Source organism: Ostrea edulis, chromosome 9 (genome assembly GCF_947568905.1).
Source record: "Ostrea edulis chromosome 9, xbOstEdul1.1, whole genome shotgun sequence".
NCBI lineage: Eukaryota > Metazoa > Mollusca > Bivalvia > Ostreida > Ostreidae > Ostrea > Ostrea edulis.
Window position 1 is genome coordinate 12,049,081 of NC_079172.1, and position 25,588 is coordinate 12,074,668.

General features: G+C 33.3%; 1 protein-coding gene across 1 annotated transcript; it reads left to right on the forward strand.

The window, feature by feature from the left end:
- Positions 1-18,615: 18,615 nt before the first annotated feature.
- On the forward strand, positions 18,616-25,268 carry LOC125659249 (nacrein-like protein). The gene is made up of 10 exons (XM_056148530.1): positions 18,616-18,787; positions 22,432-22,596; positions 22,889-23,070; positions 23,414-23,506; positions 23,650-23,745; positions 23,929-23,997; positions 24,160-24,280; positions 24,472-24,698; positions 24,804-24,881; positions 25,149-25,268. The coding sequence occupies exons 1-10, from the start codon at positions 18,631-18,633 to the stop codon at positions 25,182-25,184; spliced, it is 1,224 nt and encodes a 407-aa protein (XP_056004505.1). The 5' UTR covers positions 18,616-18,630; the 3' UTR covers positions 25,185-25,268.
- Positions 25,269-25,588: the final 320 nt, after the last annotated feature.

Below are 25,588 nucleotides of genomic sequence, written 5' to 3' on the forward strand. Positions count from 1 at the left end.
AAATAGATCTTTTGAGATAGCTGTTACAAATAGGAGCTAAAACAAATTGAAAACGAACATTTCAGATTTCAGTAGTCATTATAGAACATATTAAAAATGATCTCATTAAATGTGTAAACTCATGAACTTTAAATTCGTTTTTCCTTTACAAGAGCTCTGCAACTTTACCTTAAATATAGACTGTGAATATTACGAAACAAAATGAAGTGTACACAAGTCATCAGTGTACCTTATATATATATATATATATATATATATATATATATATATATATATATATATATATATCCAAATTATTTTTATTAAAAATCACAGTGTCCGGTATAAGATATTAAAAGAAATAGAATAAACAGTACACAAAGTTAAAATTTTAACACACGCGCTTTCATTTTATAATCCTCAGGCGTTTGCGCTTGCGTTAAAATTTTAACTTTGTGTACTGTTTATTCTATTTCTTTTAATATCTTATACCGGACACTGTGATTTTTAATAAAAATAATTTGGATATATATATATATATATATATATATATATATATATATATATATATATATATACATAATGTCAAAAAATGAATGAAGAAATCGGCGCAGTTGCTAAATAATTTAAAAGATTAAAATCTAAAATGATCACATAATAATCAATGATCAGTTCAGGAACTGATTGTTGAGTATTATGTGATCATTAATGAGAGCAATTATACAACGTAATGTCTGCGTGACTTAGAAATAAATACATAAATAAAATCTGAAATAAAAAATTAACACTATTCTACAGTAAAATTACTGGACTTCGTGTTACTGTAATCAAACTAGTATTATAGGTGATACATGTATAATTAAAACAAAGCCTCTCGTGCTTATTTAACCAGTTACATATAAATACTGTTTCGTAAGTCATTGAAAAATTTACACCTAAAACCCCAGAAATTATATAATGAGGAACGTGTGCTCGTTTTTCTTTTCTTACGCTTTACATTAACGCTTCGAAATGTAGACACTGTGATGTACAAAAATGTTTACATCAAAGGTTTTTTTTCTGTATCATTAACTATTTTCCCGGTATATTCAGGTCGTGACATCCGTTTAACTTGCATAAATAATTGACTTTCATAACGCAGAACTTTCACGTGCAATTTCATTTCACTAATTTAAATTTTAATGCATTAATATATTCAAAATTTCAAACTCTTGGAAATTTCTAGGGGATTTTTATTTAAAAAAAAAAAAGAAAAGAAAGAAACGTTTAAGGAATAATAATATCGCAAGGAAATGTGTGCTACATGTATCCCCCCCCCCCCCCAATCATACTTGGAACAATTTAATTGGGGAGCGATTTTCTAAAATAAAGTGCATCTAGTCATTATTAAATATTGGACATCATGTTTGTATTATTATGTTTGTTGCTAAATAGGATTAGTGTTGAGAATGAACAAGATGTGTAACAAACTTCGATCATCAACAGTAATATTGGACAACTGAAGGACAGAATGAAAATTATTAATATTGGACAACTGAAGGACAGAATGAAAATTATTAATATTGGACAACTGAAGGACATAATGAAAATTATTAATATTGGACAACTGAAGGACATAATGAAAATTATTAATATTGGACAACTGAAGGACATAATGAAAATTATTTCTCATGGTCTTAGATGCGACTATATGAGTACGGAATCGAACACAAAGACATTTCTCATTTTGAAGCTAAAGACAATATACCTAAAGTCTTCAAATCACAGATGATGCTAAGAATTGATAATTGATCTGAAATCGATTCATATATCACTATATATGTTAAAAATAATTCATTATACTACCATGAAATATTTAACAGATACAAATGCTCGACGCGAAACCTTTTCATGAACCGTTAATGTGTTTATAAGTTTATATATTGATACTTTTTTAAAAATATATATTTAGCATATTCATCACAAAATACAGTGTATATAATTATATAGTATGACGGAACACCATTACTCGACCTTGTTCTTGGACGAAATTGTTTGTTGTGAACATAAATTATTGATATGTACATCGTATCAATCAAGAGAATCGGAAACAAGTTCTACAAATAATTGCCATGCAAAGAAATTATTACAGAAGTAAAATGATTTACGTGGTGTACAAGGGAAAAATCATTGCATAAACTGTTGGAATCTACAAAAGACATCGATGCAGTTGTGCATGGCAGCAAAAAATGTTGCATTTCAGCTTTAAAGATAAATTTCCATTAACTTAAAGTTAAAACAAAAATGTGTATATATAAAGTTTAAATCAAATCTAAGTAGACGGCTGAAAAGATTTTCGAGCGTTGGACTAACTTGTTTCGAGCGTTGTACTACCTATTACCGGCATCAAATACATTGTACGTAATGATATGCATCTTCCTGTCTTCCACAAGAACAGAAATGATTATCAATATATAATATTTATTCTGAATGAAGCGTACTTAATTAAGCAACTCTGTCTTAATTTGGCATGTATTATATCAATATAGTGTTTGCCGAATACAAAGACGGTACTTTTGAGATATTTGTTAAGTATCTTAATTATGAAATTTATTGATATCTAGTGAATTTCATTTTCTAACAGATACGAATGATAAATTGAATTACTCATGATGATTCTTTAAGAGAGATAACAGATATTTTTTCCCAACAATACGCCCTGAATTATCTACTACTCAATTCGATAAAGTAAGGAAATTTCAAAATAAATTGAAAGTCATCCTTTAAATGTCAAAAAAGTAAAACAGTTTACAATATCAGATAATTATTTTTACTACGTTAACATGGCGTCCACTTTCAATGGCAAGATTATATGAAACCAATCTATCTAATTCTACTAATTTGTTTCTGATTTGATTTTCCATGTGATATTCACTTCATCAGGTAAACATGTATTGCAAATACAGGAAATCGATGAAAAATGCCATAAGATATACAATTTTTCAGTCATGTCGAGGTCGGAAAAAGCCAACCTAACTTCATTATTATGTTCCCCAAACAAAGTTTGGGAACATATTGTTTTTACTCTGTTTCTTATTATTAAGGTCTTCCGTTTCCAACGGAAGACCTTCTAGTGATTCTACTGTTTATTAAGGTCTTCCGTTTCCAACGGAAGACCTTCTAGTGATTCTACTGTTTTTAAGGTCTTCCGTTTCCAACGGAAGACCTTCTAGTGATTCTACTGTTTATTATTATTATTATTATTATTTTTTTTTCCCTTTCGTCTCCGAGACCGTTGGATGGATTTTCCTGAAACTTTCACAGGTTATAGGGAACGATGGTACCTCGAGGCATTTTTTTCATTTTTTCAAAATTCACTTCCGTTCGTCAGATACGTCCGATTTTCCGGTTTTTGAAAGAAACTTTGTCCGGGGGGTAAACTTGAAAACCACTAAAGATAATCGAATGAAACTTTCAGGGATGATAGATCTATTTTCTCTATGGTGCATGCACGTAATATTTTTTGTCACCGTCACTTCCGGTCGTCACCGGAAGTGATCAAATAAATCATCAATTTCAAACTTTTTTCTTTTAAATTAAAACCTACTTTGGTTTACTATATCTCGTTCTAATTCTCAAAAAATGTTGACCCCACCGGAAGTTGAATCTCCAACTTCCGGTTATATCAAAGAAAGACTATTCATTATCTCATTTTTCAGTGCCATAAATCTCGGTCATGAAACTAGTTAATGAGTTGAGTTTTACATATATTATAGTCACTACAAATGTCTAGAGTAACGTCAAATATTTTTGTAAAATTCACTTCCGGTCGGCAAATACGGCTTATGAGCTGTTTTCGTTGTCAATCGTTTTACTCAGAAACGGTAAAAGATAGAGTCACCAAAATTTCAGAGGTAATAGATCTCACTTTGTAGGGGTGCAGTAGGGGGTTAAGAATGTCGGCCGTCACTTCCGGTCGTCACCGGAAGTGATTAATAAATCATAAATTTCAAACTTTTTTCTTTCAAATTGAAACCTATATCGGTTTATTAGGTCTCGTTCTAATTCTCAAAAACTATTGACCCCACCGGAAGTTGAATCTCCAACTTCCGGTTATATGAAAGAAAAACTATTCATTCTCTCATTTTTCAGTGCCATAAATCTTGGTCATAAAACAAGTTAATGATTTGAATTTTACATATGTTATAGACATTATAAATGTCTAGTGTAAATTTAAATATTTTTGTAAAATTCACTTCCGGTCGTGAGATATGGGGTGGACATATTCAAATCTTGTTTTTTCAGTTTCTCAATAATGAATATAGATAGACGCTTGAAACTTGTAGAGTTGATCAACTAACATTAGTCCATTGTACACATACATTCAATTTTTTCGTCCGTCACTTCCGGTCTATACCGGAAGTATTTGAAAAATGTCGATTTTCCGATTTCTTCGAGTGATTTCTCAGAGATGGTGGATAGATTTTCTTGAAATTTTCAGGAATAATGTCTTATGAAAGGACCTTCCTATAACTATTTTTGTTTTTACAAAATTCACTTCCGGTCGGAAAATATGGCCGATTTTCTGTTTCTCAAAAGGAATTTTGTCCAGCATTTTTCTTGGAAAAGGTAAAATATAGGTTCATCAATTATTCAGGAATTATAAATCTCCGTTTGCAGTCGTGCAGTAGAGGGTTGAACATGTCGACCGTCACTTCCTGTCGTCACCGGAAGTGATTGAAAGAATCGCAAATTTCAAACTTTTTCTTGTAAATTGAAACCTATACTAGTTTATTAAGTCTCTTTGAAAGTGTCAAAAGAATATTGACTCCGTTGGTAGTCAAAACAACTACTTCCGGTTTCTTGATAAAATACATTTTTACTTTTCATCTCTTTGTCACCATAAATCTCGCGTATATTTGAAGTCTTTCATATGATTTTCACATATCATAATAAAAGTATCAACTTCTAGAGTTTGGATCATTTTGTTTTTCAAAATTGACTTCCGGTCGATAGTAACCTACTACTTTTTCTTTCTTTAGTCTACTTCTTTTTGTTGAGAACTCTTTCAGATAGAGACGTGAAATTTTCAGGGAATATAGACAGTAAAGAGTAGCTGTCATTTATAGGAAAACGCATCATAAAAGTACTTCCGGTCATCACCGGAAGTTACGAGAAATGAGTAAAAAATTCGATAATACATTTCTCATTCATTGTTAAGGCACATTTTCTGATATATTTAAATGGTTTTCGTAGGAACAGAAAGCTCTTTACCGGAAGTGATCTAACGGAATACTTACTCATTACTAGTAATGAGTTTCTAGTTATTATTATTATTATTTTTTCCCTTTCGTCTCCGAGACCGTTGGATGGATTTTCCTGAAACTTTCACAGGTTATAGGGAACGATGGTACCTCGAGGCAATTTTTTCATTTTTTCAAAATTCACTTCCGTTCGTCAGATACGTCCGATTTTCCGGTTTTTGAAAGAAACTTTGTCCGGGGGTAAACTTGAAAACCACTAAAGATAATCGAATGAAACTTTCAGGGATGATAGATCTGTCTTCTCTATGGTGCATGCACGTAATATTTTTTATCGCCGTCACTTCCGGTCGTCACCGGAAGTGATCAAATAAATCATCAATTTCAAACTTTTTTCTTTCAAATTGAAACCTACTTTGGTTTACTATATCTCGTTCTAATTCTCAAAAACTATTGACCCCACCGGAAGTTGAATCTCCAACTTCCGGTTATATGAAAGAAAGACTATTCATTCTCTCATTTTTCAGTGCCATAAATCTTGGTCATAAAACAAGTTAATGATTTGAATTTTACATATGTTATAGACATTATAAATGTCTAGTGTAAATTTAAATATTTTTGTAAAATTCACTTCCGGTCGTGAGATATGGGGTGGACATATTCAAATCTTGTTTTTTCAGTTTCTCAATAATGAATATAGATAGACGCTTGAAACTTGTAGAGTTGATCAACTAACATTAGTCCATTGTACACATACATTCAATTTTTTCGTCCGTCACTTCCGGTCTATACCGGAAGTATTTGAAAAATGTCGATTTTCCGATTTCTTCGAGTGATTTCTCAGAGATGGTGGATAGATTTTCTTGAAATTTTCAGGAATAATGTCTTATGAAAGGACCTTCCTATAACTATTTTTGTTTTTACAAAATTCACTTCCGGTCGGAAAATATGGCCGATTTTCTGTTTCTCAAAAGGAATTTTGTCCAGCATTTTTCTTGGAAAAGGTAAAATATAGGTTCATCAATTATTCAGGAATTATAAATCTCCGTTTGCAGTCGTGCAGTAGAGGGTTGAACATGTCGACCGTCACTTCCTGTCGTCACCGGAAGTGATTGAAAGAATCGCAAATTTCAAACTTTTTCTTGTAAATTGAAACCTATACTAGTTTATTAAGTCTCTTTGAAAGTGTCAAAAGAATATTGACTCCGTTGGTAGTCAAAACAACTACTTCCGGTTTCTTGATAAAATACATTTTTACTTTTCATCTCTTTGTCACCATAAATCTCGCGTATATTTGAAGTCTTCCATATGATTTTCACATGTCATAATAAAAGTATCAACTTCTAGAGTTTGGATCATTTTCTTTTTCAAAATTGACTTCCGGTCGGTAGTAACCTACTACTTTTTCTTTCTTTAGTCTACTTCTTTTTGCTGAGAACTCTTTCAGATAGAGACGTGAAATTTTCAGGGAATATAGACAGTAAAGAGTCGCTGTCATTTATAGGAAAACGCATCATAAAAGTACTTCCGGTCATCACCGGAAGTTACGAGAAATGAGTAAAAAATTCGATAATACATTTCTCATTCATTGTTAAGGCACATTTTCTGATATATTTAAATGGTTTTCGTAGGAACAGAAAGCTTTTTACCGGAAGTGGTCTAACGGAAGACCTACTCATTACTAGTAATGAGTTTCTAGTTATTATTATTAAGGTCTTCCGTCTCCTGCGGAAGACCTTACTATTATTGTTCGCGTTCTTCTTCTTCATTAAGGTCTTCTGTTTCCAACGGAAGACCTTCTAGTGATTCTACTGTTTTTTCTTATTAAGGTCTTCCGTCTCCTGCGGAAGACCTTACTATTATTGTTCGCGTTCTTCTTCTTCATTATTATTATTATTATTTTCCTTGGTAGTACACGCGTTTTTCTCAGCCATTTCTCGATCGATTTTCACGAAATTTTCAGGAAAGATGTCTTTTGGTGACGAGACTTTGCTTGCAAAATTTCGTGCTTGACGTCACTTCCGGTCAGGAGTTATCTCTCTTTTAGTGACTTTTTGAAGGGCCTTGTTGTCCACACATCTCCTCCGTTAGTTTTGAAGCTAGAGTCTTGAAATTTCTACACAAGATAGAGTAAACATTTTAGAAGATTTGTGGGGGATTCGATTTTACCGGAGGCGATTTGCCTAAACGCTCGCCTGGACCTGAAAAAATGGATGCCAAAATTTTTCGCCGATTTCGGCAATTTTTGATCTTTGATCTCCAATATCTTTTTTCTTGCAAATATTTTGTTAAGACATGTAGAACAAAAGTTGTGCACATTTACGAGATCTTTTCGAAAATATCAAGATTTAGGGGCTAGCCCCTTCAATTAGGGATCTAGAAGGGCTCAAAGTCTAGATCAAATATCTCAAAAATCGTTAATATTTTGGTATAAGTCAAAGAACAAAAAATGTTCATCTCAACAATCCAAATCTATTCATATAAAAATTTAGGTCATATGTTACGTAATAAGGGATTTTAAGGGCCAAAACCATAAATATTTTACCCCTTGTATCTCGAAAACGACAAATATTTTGAAAAGCAATAAAGAACAAAAGTTGTTCAGAATGATGATCTGAACAATATGCATATTTCGTTTTTACCCTATGTGGCCCCATTAGGGAGCTACAGTTTGGCCCCTAAAAATTACTTCTAGAAATAACTCGAGAACGGTAAAGAATTTCTAAATACTTGTTGAACAAAAAATGTTTGAAATGTCATGACCTTTCTTACGATATCAAGCAAAAGGGGCTGACCCTTTAAATTAGGGGCCCAGAAGGGTCCAAAGGTTTATGAGAATATCTCAGAAACTATTAATATTTTGTAATAAGTCATTGAAGCGGAAATGTTCATCTAAACGAGCTTGTTCTTATCAAATCAAAAAGTAGGTCATATGTTACGTAATAAGGGATTTTAAGGGCCAAAATCATAAATAATTGACGCCTCATATCTTGAAAACGACAAATATTTTGAAAAGCATTATTGAACAAAAGTTGTTCAGAATGATAATCTAAACAATATGTAAATTTCGTTTTTTCCCTTTGTGGCCCCGTTAGGGAACTACAGTTTGGCCCCTAAATATTTCTTGTAGAGATAACTCGAGAACGGTAAAGAATTTCTAAATACTTGTTGAGCAAAAAATGTTTAAAATGACAAGGCCTTTCTTACGATATCAAGCAAAACGGGCTGGCCCTTTAAATTAGGGGTTCAGAAGGGTTCAAATGTTTTTGAGAATATCTCACAAACTATTAATATTTTATAATAAGTTGTAGAAGCGGAAATGTTCATCTCAACGAGCTTGATCTTATCAAATCAAAAAGTAGGTCATATGTTACGTAATTAGAGATTTTAAGGGCCAAAATCGTAAATATTTGACGCCTCATATCTTTAAAACGACATATTTTTTGAAAAGCATTATTGAACAAAAGTTGTTCAATGTGTCATAACCTATCGATCAATATCAAAAAATGGGTCTGTGGGCCTCATGGATCGCCTGTAGAGTCGATTTTTGTCGATATCAGTCGATTTCAAAAACTTGTAACTGGTAAATATTTTGTAAGGACATATTGAACAAAAGTTGTACAGTTTATCGAGATCTATCGATTGATATCAAGAAATAGGCCTATGGTCCTAATGGCTCGCCTGTAGAATCGATTTTTTGTCGATATCGGTCGATCTCAATAACTTTTTACAGGTAAATATTTTGTAAAGACATATAGAACTAAAGTTGTTGAGTCTATAGAGGGCTAACAAATGACATCAAGAAATAGGCCCGCGGGCCTTATGGCTCGCCTGGAGAGTCGAATTTCAAACGAATTTCACCGCAACTTTGCTTCAGAAGCTTATGATATGAAAAATTGATTACATCTAAAGTGTCTTAAAGTCGGAAACTAAATTGGGACTCATTTGTCTTTTTTTTTCTTTTTTTTTTTTAACTCCGAGTGCATCAACAAATCGGACGGAAGACCTACTCGTTGCTCGCAACGAGATCGTGTCTAGTTATTATTATTATTTTCCTTGGTAGTACACGCGTTTTTCTCAGCCATTTCTCGATCGATTTTCACGAAATTTTCAGGAAAGATGTCTTTTGGTGACGAGACTTTGCTTGCAAAATTTCGTGCTTGACGTCACTTCCGGTCAGGAGTTATCTCTCTTTTAGTGACTTTTTGAAGGGCCTTGTTGTCCACACATCTCCTCCGTTAGTTTTGAAGCTAGAGTCTTGAAATTTCTACACAAGATGGAGTAAACATTTTAGAAGATTTATGGGGGATTCGATTTTACCGGAGGCGATTTGCCTAAACGCTCGCCTGGACCTGAAAAAATGGATGCCAAAATTTTTCGCCGATTTCGGCGATTTTTGACCTTTGATCTCCAATATCTTTTTTCTTGCAAATATTTTGTTAAGACATGTAGATCAAAAGTTGTGCACATTTACAAGATCTTTTCGAAAATATCAAGATTTAGGGGCTAGCCCCTTAAATTAGGGATCTAGAAGGGCTCAAAGTCTAGATCAAATATCTCAAAAATCGTTAATATTTTGGTATAAGTCAAAGAACAAAAAATGTTCATCTCAACAATCCAAATCTATTCATATAAAAATTTAGGTCATATGTTACGTAATAAGGGATTTTAAGGGCCAAAACCATAAATTTTTTACCCCTTGTATCTCGAAAACGACAAATATTTTGGAAAGCAATAAAGAACAAAAGTTGTTCAGAATGATGATCTGAACAATATGCATATTTCGTTTTTACCCTATGTGGCCCCGTTAGGGAGCTACAGTTTGGCCCCTAAACATTACTTCTAGAAATAACTCGAGAACGGTAAAGAATTTCTAAATACTTGTTGAACAAAAAATGTTTGAAATGTCATGACCTTTCTTACGATATCAAGCAAAAGGGGCTGACCCTTTAAATTAGGGGCCCAGAAGGGTCCAAAGGTTTATGAGAATATCTCAGAAACTATTAATATTTTGTAATAAGTTATTGAAGCGGAAATGTTCATCTAAACGAGCTTGTTCTAATCAAATCAAAAAGTAGGTCATATGTTACGTAATAAGGGATTTTAAGGGCCAAAATCATAAATAATTGACGCCTCATATCTTGAAAACGACAAATATTTTGAAAAGCATTATTGAACAAAAGTTGTTCAAAATGATAATCTAAACAATATGTACATTTCGTTTTTTCCCTATGTGGCCCCGTTAGGGAGCTACAGTTTGGCCCCTAAATATTTCTTGTAGAGATAACTCGAGAACGGTAAAGAATTTCTAAATACTTGTTGAGCAAAAAATGTTTAAAATGACAAGGCCTTTCTTACGATATCAAGCAAAACGGGCTGGCCCTTTAAATTAGGGGTTCAGAAGGGTCCAAATGTTTTTGAGAATATCTCACAAACTATTAATATTTTATAATAAGTTGTAGAAGCGGAAATGTTCATCTCAATGAGCTTGATCTTATCAAATCAAAAAGTAGGTCATATGTTACGTAATTAGAGATTTTAAGGGCCAAAATCGTAAATATTTGACGCCTCATATCTTTAAAATGACATATTTTTTGAAAAGCATTATTGAACAAAAGTTGTTCAATGTGTCATAACCTATCGATCAATATCAAAAAATGGGTCTGTGGGCCTCATGGATCGCCTGTAGAGTCGATTTTTGTCGATATCAGTCGATTTCAAAAACTTGTAACTGGTAAATATTTTGTAAGGACATATTGAACAAAAGTTGTTCAGTTTATCGAGATCTATCGATTGATATCAAGAAATAGGCCTATGGTCCTAATGGCTCGCCTGTAGAGTCGATTTTTTGTCGATATCGGTCGATCTCAATAACTTTTTACAGGTAAATATTTTGTAAAGACATATAGAACTAAAGTTGTTGAGTCTATAGAGGGCTAACAAATGACATCAAGAAATAGGCCCGCGGGCCTTATGGCTCGCCTGGAGAGTCGAATTTCAAACGAATTTCACCGCAACTTTGCTTCAGAAGCTTATGATATGAAAAGTTGATTACATCTAAAGTGTCTTAAAGTCGGAAACTAAATTGGGACTCATTTGTCTTCTTCTTTTTTTTTTTTTTAACTCCGAGTGCATCAACAAATCGGACGGAAGACCTACTCGTTGCTCGCAACGAGATCGTGTCTAGTTATTATTATTATTATTTTTTCCCTTTCGTCTCCCGAGACCGCTTGATGGATTTTCCTGAAACTTTCACAGGTTATAGACAACGATGGTACCTCGAGGCATTTTTTTCATTTTTTCAAAATTCACTTCCGTTCGTCAGATACGTCCGAATTTCCGGTTTTTGAAAGAAAGTTTGTCCGGGGGTAAACTTGAAAACCACTAAAGATAATCGAATGAAACTTTCAGGGATGATAGATCTATTTTCTCTATGGTGCATGCACGTATTATTTTTTGTCGCCGTCACTTCCGGTCGTCACCGGAAGTGATTAAATAAATCATGAATTTCCAACTTTTTTCTTTCAACTTGAAACCTACTTTGGTTTATTATATCTCGTTCTAATTCTCAAAAAATGTTGACCCCACCGGAAGTTGAATCTTCAACTTCCGGTTATATCAAAGAAAGCCCACTCATTCTCTCATTTTTCAGTGCCATAAATCTCGGTCATGAAACTAGTTAATGAGTTGAGTTTTACATATATTATAGTCACTACAAATGTCTAGAGTAACGTCAAATATTTTTGTAAAATTCACTTCCGGTCGGTAAATACGGCTTATTAGCTGTTTTCGTTGTCAAGCGTTTTTCTCAGAAACGGTAAAAGATAGAGTCACCAAATTTTCAGAGTTAATAGATCTCACTTTGTAGGCGTGCAGTAGGGGGTTGAGAATGTCGGCCGTCACTTCCGGTCGTCACCGGAAGTGATTAAAGAATCATAAATTTCAAACTTTTTTCTTTCAAATTGAAACCTATATCGGTTTACTAGGTCTCGTTCTAATTAAAAAAAAATGTTAACCCCACCGGAAGTTGAATCTCCAACTTCCGGTTATATCAAAGAAAGACTATGCATTCTCTCATTTTTCAGTGCCATAAATCTCGGTCATAAAAGAAGTTACTGATATGAATTTTACATATGTTATAGACACTATAAATGTCTAGAGTAAATTGAAATATTTTTGTAAATCTCACTTCCGGTCGTGAGATATGGGGTGGACATATTCAAACCTTGTTTTTTCAGTTTCTCAATAATGAATATAGATAGACGCTTGAAACTTGTAGAGTTGATCAACTAACATTAGTCCATTGTACACATTCATTCAATTTTTTTGTCCGTCACTTCCGGTCTATACCGGAAGCATTTGAAAAATTGTCGATTTTCCGATTTGTTCGAGTGATTTCTCAGAGATGGCTGGACATCTTTTCTTCAAATTTTTAGGAATAATGTCTTATGAAATGACCTTGCTATAATTATTTTTGTTTTTACAAAATTCACTTCCGGTCGGATAATATGGCCGATTTTCTGTTTCTCAAAAGGAATTTTGTCGAGCATTTTTCTTGGAAAAGGTAAAATATAGGTTCATCAATTATTCAGGGATGATCAATCTCCCTTTGCAGGCGTGCAGTAGAGGGTTGAACATGTCGACCGTCACTTCCTGTCGTCACCGGAAGTGATGGAAAGAATCGCAAATTTCAAACTTTTTCTTTTAAATTGAAACCTATACTAGTTTATTAAATCTCTTTGAAAGTGTCAAAAGAATATTGACTCCGTCGGTAGTCAAAACAACTACTTCCGGTTTCTTGATAAAATACCTTTTTCTTTTCATCTCTTTGTCCCCATAAATCTCGCTTATATTTGAAGTCTTTGATATGATTTTCACATGTCATAATAAAAGTATCAACTTCTAAAGTTTTGATAATTTTGTTTTTCAAAATTGACTTCCGGTCGGTAGTAAACTACTACTTTTTCTTTCTTTAGTCTACTTCTTTTTGTTGAGAACTCTTTCAGATAGAGACGTGAAATTTTCAGGAAATATAGATAGTAAAGAGTCGCTGTCATTTATAGGAAAACACATCTGAATAGTACTTCCGGTCATTACCGGAAGTTACAAGAAATGAGTAAAAAATTCGATAATACACTTCTCATTTATTGTTAAAGTACATTTTCTGATATATTTGAATGGTTTTTGTAGGATCGGAAAACTCTTTACCGGAAGTGGTCTAACGGAAGACCTACTCATTACTAGTAATGAGTTTCTAGTTATTATTATGTTCCCCAAACAAAGTTTGGGAACATATTGTTTTTACTCTGTTTCTTCTTCTTATTATTATTATTATTCTTTTTCTCCGGTACTTTTTTGTCCGGTAGTGTTCTCAGAAACTACAAAAGGGATCGATATGAAACTTTCCAGGATGATAGTATAGCGTTTGTAGATGTGCATAGTGATAGTCATTTTGTTTACACGTGCATGCACGCGCGCGCACGTGCATTGCAATTTTGGTACAAAAAATGGAAAATCAGAATATTGAAGGAAGCGATATAAAACCTAAATAGGATGATAGTATATCATTTGTACATATGAAAAATAATAGTTATTTTGCCAGCACGCGCACGCATGCGCGTGCACGCGCATTACAAAATTTGTACGCTAACTTTGGAATCAGTCTAACTTTTTTGTTGTTCATTGAAATGGCTTGAAATTCATATCATAGGTAGATATTGAGACCCTTAACTGATTTACATGGTCAAAATTACCAATTTGCACGCGCATGCACGTGCGCTTCATTTTGATTGGATAATGCTAAAACGTTTGTAACTATCTTATTTATGAAGCGAATGAGATGATATTCACAGCATATGTAGACAATATGTGTATCTATATGTTGGTGTAACAAAAAATGCCAACGCACACGCGCATGCGCGTGCAACGTTTTTTAAATGTTCAATTTTTAAAGGACGATAACGTTTTTGTTTTCATCAAATTCTATTCATATTAGGGGTTTAGATGTATCTTGGTACTCCTTACAAATTGCTGTGGTTAGAATTACTGCTCATCACGTGCATGCACGTGTGCTGATTTCTGATTGGACGATTTTAAAATCGCTATAACTTCCTTATATTTGGTGGAAACGTTATGAAATTCATACTGTGGGTATATGATACAAATGCCTGTTGAACGACATCAACAAAAATTCGGAATCATACACGCGTGCGCGTGTATGCACGTGCAACGCTTTCTTTCATTTCTTGGTACTGAAATGACCATATTGAACGTACTACATGTAATTAAAGGCTAAAATAAAATGATTTTTTCCTATAGATTCACAAGGACATCACTTTTTAATTGGGGGAGGTTTGGGGAACATCTGTAACGGTTCCCGTTACAATTAGAACTAGTTATTATTATTATTATTCTTTTTCTCCGGTACTTTTTTGTCCGGTAGTGTTCTCAGAAACTACAAAAGGGATCGATATGAAACTTTCCAGGATGATAGTATAGCGTTTGTAGATGTGCATAGTGATAGTTATTTTGTTTGCACGTGCATGCACGCGCGCGCACGTGCATTGCAATTTTGGTACAAAAAATGGAAAATCAGAATATTGAAGGAAGCGATATAAAACCTAAATAGGATGATAGTATATCATTTGTACATATGAAAAATAATAGTTATTTTGCCAGCACGCGCACGCATGCGCGTGCACGCGCATTACAAAATTTGTACGCTAACTTTGGAATCAGTCTAACTTTTTTGTTGTTCATTGAAATGGCTTGAAATTCATATCATAGGTAGATATTGAGACCCTTAACTGATTTACATGGTCAAAATTACCAATTTGCACGCGCATGCACGTACGCTTCATTTTGATTGGATAATGCTAAAACGTTTGTAACTATCTTATTTATGAAGCGAATGAGATGATATTCACAGCATATGTAGACACTATGTGTATCTATATGTTGGTGTAACAAAAAATGCCAACGCACACGCGAATGCGCGTGCAACGGTTTTTAAATGTTCAATTTTTAAAGGACGATAACGTTTTTGTTTTTCATCAAATTCTATTCATATTAGGGGTTTAGATGTATCTTTTTACTCCTTACAAATTGCTGTGGTTAGAATTACTGCTCAGCATGCACGTGTGCTGATTTCTGATTGGACGATTTTAAAATCGCTATAACTTCCTTATATTTGTTGGAAACGTTATGAAATTCATACTGTGGGTAGATGATACAAATGCCTGTTGAACGACATCAACAAAAATTCGGAATCATACACGCGTGCGCGTGTATGCACGTGCAACGCTTTCTTTCATTTCTTGGTACTGAAATGACCATATTGAACGTACTACATGTAATTAAAGGCTAAAATAAAATGATTTTTTCCTATAGATTCACAAGGACATCACGTTTTAATTGGGGGAGGTTTGGGGAACATCTGTAACGGTCCCCGTTACAATTAAAACTAGTTTTCATTTGAAATTTGCAAAGAGGAAATTTCATTACAGTTTTGTAGAATTTCATTAGATTGCTTAACATATGATACTTAAATCTTTTATTATTTTAGATAAATCTACAGTTTCATAATTATTTGATATCACATGCTCTTCCAATATTATTTACTGAGATACCGATTCCAATAAGAATTTGTCTTAGCTCTCAATGCTTGATGAAATTTTAATTGTTTTCTAGAAAAGGCAGTCGAACCATAACTCGTCGTAATGGTAAATGATGTTAGGTGTACATTTTTGTACACAGAAAGAAATTCTTTTGTGAATATTTTCAAATGCCATGTCGATATTCTCGGCTTCCATTGATTATTTATTCCAAATCACATTTTTTTGATTTATTAATTTCTGATGTTGGGATTTTTATACACTCTTCTTATTTTACACTCATAAGGACGGTTAGAAATTATAAAAGACAAATGTGAAAATAGAGTTGCTCTCTGGTCACTAATAAACGAATCCAAACGGTTTCAAGATTTTAAAAAAAAATTCTAATTGCCAAACATTTCATAATTGAGCATCATTCCTCCCCCTCCCCAAAGAATATGTTGTTTCCTCATCTTTATGGCAAAATATACACCAGAAATTACCAACACCTTATTCAGTATCTATAATGAAACCACTAAAGGTTGAAGTTCTTAGTATTGGAATGGTAGTTTGAATATAAATTTTCACTGATTATGATTAAAAATGTCATAAAATTGCCTTAATTTCTAACATTTTGTTAGTGTAAAGATGTTAGATGAAATAAATGGGTTAGATAATTTTTAAGCTGGCTTTTAGTCCAAGCTTTTATTACATGCCGTATACCAATAAAATCTATAACATTTAAATAAATATAACAAAAATGATCACATATATAAATAGAAGCATCCTCATGAATGAGGTCATTCGTATATCTAATGTAACATTCATACATAAACAAAGAACAGAACGAACAGTGATCAATCTCTTAAATCCTATAAAGAATGCATAATTAAAAGAAGGGCAAACCAGAACATAGCAGAGGTGGGATCAGGTGCCTAGGAGGAGTAAGCATCCCCTGTTGATCGGTCACATCTGCCGGCCGTGAGCTTTATATCGTGATCAGGCAAACGTAGTAATCCATAGTCAAAATCAGTATGAAATGAACGGCCTAACAATTGATATGAAACACGTCAAATAGCAATCGATCCAGTGATGGATTGTATATTGCAAATGAAATCATTATAACGAACATAGAATTTGCAAAATTTTGACTTTTTATAACCGAGAATGTTGAAAACCCTGTAACATCAAATTATTTGTCAGTAGCCTGTCTTGATTTAAAGATTGATCAAACGCAGAACTTGCTATCGCGCATCGAGTCAGTTGAGATACATAAGCACCTTATGCAGGTGATAATGAAATATTGCTATACAAATATGGGATGCTGACGATGGAAAAGTTGATGAATATTTTCTCTCCAATATGAATAGTGGGATTAAAATTTAATGTCTGCGGTAACTTTACCCGTAAGTTAATCTTTCTGAGAATTGATGACTTAAAAACATCAACCCATAATTGGTTAAAAGACTCCAAATTGTTTAATATATTCTACCTATCAACCAAAAAGCTTTGCAGTGTGTAGTTCGGGTAAGAATTAAAGAAGACCTTTATCTGGAAATATTAGTTGTCTCATCCAAAAAAAAGTTTCAGAGCCGCCGTATATTGCGGGTGAAACGTTGCAATATTATACAAATCTTGGTTTAAATGCGAAAATCTTGATTTATTTCGATAACCTTGTTACTCTTTAGTTATATTCGGTAATCTTGATACTTACCTGTGAAAAGTTTTATATATATGCGATCAATCTTGATATATATATTAGATAATTGTAGTATTAATATTCGATAATCTTATTCCTATCGATAATCTTGTTCTTTACATTCGAAAAATTCTGATTTATATTCGATGATATTGTTATATAAATTCGATAAATCTTGATTTATATTCGATAATCTTGATATTTATATGCACAAATTTGATTTACATGCAATTAATATTGATTTATATTCAATAATCTTGGCATATAAATATCAAGATTGTCGAACGTACATTGTACATCAAAATTTTCACATATAAATTTCAAGATCATCGCATACAAATCAAACATTTCGCATACAAATATCAAGATTATGGCATATAAATCAAGATTTTCTCATATAGATAACAAGATTATTGAATAGAAGTCAAGGTTTTCGCATATAAACCAAGATTTGTATATTGCAACGTTTCAAATATACGCTATAACTGTAAAGACACTTATACATGTATCTATAATTTTCAGTCCACCATTCTCATGATGTTTTACAATGCCCTTTTTAAAAATCCTATAATGGGGATCATTTCATATAAATGAAAATATAATAATTCCTGAAGTTTGAAAATAAAATAATTCCTGAAGCTCTACACAGGCATTTTCGGGAGGATTTGAGACAACTATTAGTATGTGATTCAAAACTGATAAAACAGCTCTCCTACCTAAGGGTGTTATATGCCTTTTATTCCACTGACTAAGAATGAGGTGAGTATTGCCTCTTGAGCAGAAGAAGACAGATAATCACTTTTTTTCAATTGTCACATTTTTGACAATTAAGCATTTATTTAGTATATATTAGTAGAATACCTTACGGATGTCTTTCTCGTTACATGCATGTGTTTGTTGTCAAATAATTTGATATATGTTTACAAAATCACTTGAATATTAAGTCCATACGGTAATTTTCGGGGAATGGTACCAGGTATCCATGTCAAAAATAATCAGCAGGATCTTTATCAAAATCATTTCCCTCTACATGTGTACAAAAATCACGTGTCTTATGTAACCGCGTTTGCTTTGAGGTATAAAAGGAGAGCGGGACAGCTTGTTTCTTCATTCGATAGAGATGGCAGTTTTGAGTCTGGTACTCGTGTGCAGTTTATTGTATATAGGGGCGGTAAACGGTGCCGGCTACCTGTCCAAAAGGCCTCAGTCAAGCGGGTTGTGTTATTACGAAAATATCGAAGATGCTCATTTTAGCTACGATAGAAATGATTGCGAAGGTAAGATTATTAGTTTTGTTTAAACAATATGTTTTCATTCTTCAGACCTTGTATACATCAATGTCATAAAGTGCAACTACATGTACGAAGATTATTAGTTTTAAATTAATCAATGGAAATAAAAATTGGAGCGTATGAGATTTGAATTCCATAGGAATATGGGGACTTTAGGAATGTAAACTTAATCATAAGTTTTTCCATGCTGTTCTACATTTTGATACTGGAGAGTGTAATCAAGAAACAGGATAGCAAAACAGGTCACCGATTTCATCCCAAAGTAAAGAAAAAAAAGAAGAGAAAATGAATAAATGTATCAGCAATTAGAAACTTGAAGAACAAATGGGAAATTGTTCGGAAATTGAGGTAAAAGATGTTGTAATTACTTCAGAGAGACAAACGAAAGAAAGGACCTCTATAAGTTTCTGTAGTGCATTGTTGCCCCACTTTTAAGACATTTTTTCCTTCCCAGATAACAAATATACCCCTCACCCCTCCCAAAAGTTATTGATTCTCAAAATATAATATCTGTTTGTGGCACAAAAGATACGAGTCGCACACCACCGCCCCTCTCAGAGAGAGAGAGAGAGAGAGAGAGAGAGAGAGAATTTGCTTTAAAAAAACAAATGGGTCATCTGATCAATTTAAAGATAGATTTTAAAATAATAATATCTAAGTTATCTATTCATATGTTTAATTATGTTGGTTAAACTTACTTCTTATGGTCTTTCATCATTTGAAAAGTCATCCATTCTAAATTACTCTTAGTCAACAGCTTTTTTTCCCCATCATCTTATCAGATAAACGTTTGGGAGTGCACCATATCGAAAGAGGTCCGTCGTTATTCATACTTAAACAGAAATAGAAATAAATGTAAGTAAATTTATAGAAGATACAAATTATAATAATTTCTATTAAAAAGATACACTGTTCAAATAGTTAAATATGGTGGCAGTGTTGTTTACATTTGATTTTCAAAATATTATGAATTAAAACGACAGCAAAGGTTCGTGGAAATAGTCCTTAATGGGATTCGTAGACCTGTAACAGTACGATGTTTTTCTTTCTTCGATATCAAAGATAACAAAATTTCCAAACCTTTCAAAAATAAATTCGGGCAAGTACATTTATAGATAAATATACAATGTCATCTATATAAATTTTCCAAGAAATTATAACATAAAACAAAGTTTTATATAAAATGCACCATAATTATATAATGATATGGAGTAAAAGGAACTCACATGGGATAAAGTATAATATAACTACTGTTGAACATTGTTGAAAAAGATGTGAAATTATATACCAGAGTGACCCATAAAAGGCCTAAGGCTTACTATAGTACAATGTATTTCAGTTTGTGAAATTATATACCAGAATGGGCCATAAAAGCCCTAAGGCTTACTATAGTACAATGTATTTCCATTTGGGTCCTTTCAGGATCCACTCGTTCGGTGAGACTTTTCACACGTGTCATCATATTCTCGTGCATTCTCGTGCATACGCGGATGAACACTTACTTTATTTCGTAATGATGATTAGTAGCTGTTGTCATGTAATAATTATGTCAGTGCTTTATTTAAAGAATGACCCAAATACACTAGTCTTCCCAGAGGCTATCCGCATACGTGTAATTCAAATAAAACAATTAATATTACTAATACACATCATTGACAATACAGGAAGCGACACAAGCACATTTATGGGCCGGATATACTGAAACTACACATTATTTTGAATAAAGGAATGCCTGTGTATATGCGTGAAGTTTCTAAAGTTTGACCAGAGAAAGGTGTTTACCAAGACCCAGTGCACCTATAGGTATCGCGATAATTATTCTTAAATTTGCCCTTATTCAACGTTATTTTGAACACAATTTACTTATTGCCTTATATATTGTTTTTATTGAAATAAATTGTATAAAACTATGTTCCAATTATCAGTATTAAGTAATTGTCTTATATATTGTTTTTAATTAACTGTCTGAAAAAATATATACTTGGAATAATAGTATTGTTTAGTTCTTCAGATTTACTGTTTCAATAACAATACATGTATAAGCGATAAATTTTATTGAAATATGTTTGATACCCACGTGGTTGAATTTACAGCAATGTAGGCGATACAAATAAAACTTTTCAAGTATAGATTACACCATTAATTCAATTAGAAAAATCATCCATACTGGAAACAAACACACAGCCACCCCGCAGTGAATAAACAGAAATTACTTCCGCCTGGTGACGATCCATAATAACAAATACCATAGGAATAAAATACTGGAAAACAGCAAAACCCTGAACATGTGTAAATATGTTGTTTGTCTTTAAAGTATTTCATTTTAATAAAAGTTTAAAGATATCATTATTTATATTACACAATTTTGAAAATACTTTTGAAACAACTTTATGTAGTCTATGTTTTGGAATATATGGACCAAAATTTTCCTCAGCGGTATAAATCAAAATAATGAACTTCATATATCATTTATCACATAAAAATACTCAACTATGGTTAAAACCATACATGTATGTGTTGAAAATTGCAAAGTAAAAGAAAAATAATGATACACTAGGTGTAAAAAGGAGGGAAGTTTTAAGTGCATGTATTAATACTTGTATCATAGTTGTGGTGGGGGGTTCCCCTTTGAATTCATGTGGATCCGGTAATGGGTAGAGCTAGCAGTCACATGACACACTTTTACATCTCTCCAAACTGAAATTTCAATTTGCTATATATAAAGATATTTACTGTAAATATTTTTGGTCGAAATAATAAAACTTCAAAATAAGCAAATCAATGTTAATTCACATGATATGAACTTTTTATCAAAACAGCCCGGAATTTTTTTTTATTGCATAAGTACTACGGATAACTCCGTTTACCGGATCAGGATATAGGGCTCACGGCGGGTGGGACCGGTCGACAGGGGATACTTACTCCTCCTGGGCACCTGATCCCACCTCTGGTGTATCCAGGGGTCCGTGTTTGTCAAACTATCTATATTGTATTGCTTATGGGAGTTATGAGATTGATCATTGTTCGTTGTCTTCACCTTTCATAAGTGTGATGAAATTGATTTGAACCACAACTTTTGTGAAGTCAATTTATTGACGAAACACCAAATTTTCAACGTCAACGCCAAACCAAAATGTGCCCCCTCTGGTACTGGAACAATTCAGTATTTCAATTTCATCAAGCTAAATTGTGAGTTAACATGAAGTGCTCCTTGGTTAACAAAAGTTCATATCATACTCTCAAGTCCTCCACGTTCATTGTCTGGAACGCTAGTTCTGATTACCAATTGTAGTGGGAAACGAAACAAAGATATGTGGTTATCTGACAAAAAATTCGATTTTTCATCGAGAATAATAATAAAAAAAATCTCACAAGGACTACGGGTCACATGGAAAAAATTTCTTTGAATTGGTCATGATACAAGACAATTATTGACTATCTTGATTTATTTGGACAAAGGGCAGAAACTCGCACTCGTCATCGCCCTTCGTCTTAATAAGTCAAGATACACCAAATTGAATATTATACAATAACTATTACTTGTATTCACATTTCGTTCTCAGATTTCGACAATAGTTATAGAATTTGTCAAATAAAACAGTTATGCATCTTTATAACGTGTGTTTCAGGGCCAAAACATTGGTGCAGATTAAACGAATGTTGGACAACTTGTGGCTCAAAACGGCGACAGTCTCCCATTAACATCAGAACAAGGAAGGCCAAGTCTCGCTATATTGAGAGCTTTGTTTTCGAAAATACTCATAAAAGAGTACCAGCCACGATCTTCAATAACGGTAGGACAATTTTTTTTCCGGACAAATTACATGATTACCCGATTGATCAGTGTTCGTTATCTTCACCTTTCATGTATATATGCACGTGTAAGGAGTAAATGTCTTGACGATGAACCTCAACATCATTTTTCTTCTTTGCAATTAGTTTAGTAGACATTTACATCATTTAGGTATGATGGGTGTTTCCACTGAAGTATGTGACCTGCTTCAAGTGTTAAATAATGTCATAAATGGTTTGCCCAGTACGGTTACGTTTCATTAAATTATATTCTTGTCATTTTTATTCTTGAAGGACATGCTCCTGATTTCAATGTCGCTGTGAACGAAAATAATGAGGAAAATATTATTCTGACCAACGTCCCAGGAAGGCCCTCTAACAAAAAATATATTTTCGCGCAGCTTCACGTGCATCTAGGTCGAAAGAAGGGGAGGGGTTCAGAGCATTCCATAGACAGAAAGTTTTACCCCATGGAGGTAAGTAAAATATAAACTGAAAGTTTTGAAACTGAAGGCACGAAATACTAGTAAACGATACATACATGAATTGTGAAAAAAATATTTTGCTATCAACCTACACCGTCATCGAAGAAAAAGCAGTTATTATCATTTGAGGGGGAGGGGTTTTAATTGTAATTAAAAGTACTTTTGGGCCGGTTGAATGTTGTAAAATATTGCAGTCTGTGATAACAGGTTTAAGGGTTTGCTCAAACTAGACTAAATATAATGATATTTACACCTGGTAATATTTTTGTAAAATGATTACCATATGTTATGATACCTCATGAAAAGCAATATACAAAACAATCTTCTCTTTCAGGCTCATATGGTATTTTACGACAGTAAATTTGACAACATTGCAAAGGCTAAACCAGCCAAGGATGGCTTGGTGGTCATCGGGGTGATGTTGAAGGTACATGTTGTTTTCACAACCGTAATATTCTATTTTGAGCTGAGTTTACAGAAAATTTTAATTTTAATTATCAACATTAAGCTAAATCAGTATGAAAATATCAAAACAATAGAGAGAAATAGCGATTTGATGTGAATAATTAGGTCAAAAGGAAGGATGGGGACGATGATGACGAAGAGGATGAAGACGATGATGACGATGACGATGATGACGACGAGAGAGAAAGGGAGGGAGATGAGGTATGCATAATTACCAAGAGATTGTCGGAATATCAAAAAATAAACGATCGAAATTCAGATACATTTCTTAGATTGTTTCTAATACAGGTAATGTAAACATACATTGCCGTATGCCGTTGAGATCAAATGCATTAACGTTTTATGAATGGATATAAAGCAACGTCTTTTTTGTATGTTTTGCAGAAACATGAGCATAAAAAGGTCTGCAAATATAGAGACTTCCGATATTTCCTGAAAAAATGCTACAAAGGGGTAATATATAGCTTTTTATATTACATATAAATCTTGTACATGAATTTGATATGACCAAGTGCATATATATTGAACTTAATATTTGTACATTTCTTTTCTCTTGAAAATGTAGGTAATTTGAAACGGCAACACTTCATTTTGTTTTAATTTTGCTCTATTCAGCGAGGGCGTTGCAAAGTGAGATTTGCTAGAAGACTGAGTTTCATAATGGAGAAATATTACAAAAAGGTCAGAGAGCATAAACCCTCGCATTCCCCAGAGCCGCAACACACTGTTCCCAAGGGTAAGTACATGTATAATAAAGGAAATGAAATTATGGAACATATAACATTGAAAAGGAGGCAAGTTGAACACTTTATCTGGTGGCCTAGACCACTATGAACAACTAAATTTTGATTCAGGAAGTGAACGTCATCAATAGTGTACAAAAGCATGATTGCTTCATAATCATGCCAGTAACCTGAATATTTGTAGACTTAGTATGTGGAAAACCGCCAAGCCAAGAAACTATCGAAGAAAAATGTATCAAGAAGGGAAGCGAAAACAGCGACGCTGTCAGTGTATCTTGTGGGATCTCCCCGCAAGATGTCCTCCCGTTTGACCAGAGATTCTACACATATCCGGGATCTTTAACCACGCCCCCCTGCTACGAAACAGTCCAATGGATAGTTTTTAAATGCCCAATCATGGTGTCGCACAGAGTAAGTGATACCAAATTTATGCATGAATGAAACCCACCATGACCTATGGCTAAACTTGGGAAGAAATTAAACAATTTCTATTAAGCTTATGGATTTTATTTTCAGGCATTTGAGGCATTGCGACATGTTGAAGATTCACACGAGGAACCACTGCATACTCTGGGGGTACGGAGACCACTACAGGTAACAAATCTACTATAGTCCTTTACTAATGTAGAATCAAAATAAAACTTGTACATGAGAAATATGAATATTCATTTCTAGATTAGTGTAGGATAGAATGCAACCAGCTGCTATTTACTGAAAAGATATCTACATCCTCATTAGTCGAGTAGCTCAAGATACATCATGCCCCGATAGTTTACTACGCACCCCAACTCTGCACATTCCTATAATAAGAAAATAAAAATATGCTAATGCGAAATATATTTTCTTTCTTTTTTATTACAGAAAAATAAACTCCAGTCAGTGTATAAAAACTTTTGAAGACGTGATAAACAGTTATATATGAAAACAGTTGATTACGCCAATGTACAGAAATATTGTGATTAATAAAGTAGTACCAGCTCATCAGTGCGTTTTTCATTATGATACTCAGCATATTGTAAGCATATGTTAATATCTCCCACAGAATGGGGAGGTCACAATTCAACATCACATCACAATGCGGATGCCCTATCTCGCAGACCTTGTGTCGACGGAATTTGCAAACATTAACGAATGTGTTATAACCAAACCTAAATAATGCGAAGTTGTCAACCCGCTCTAGTAACCACAACACTACTCGTACATCTACCCCTCCTAATGTCATGTAAAAATAGGAGTTTGAGAGAAATACAAGAAAATGACCCCAATATTAGGAAATTCATAGAGTAAAACTCAAGGATAAA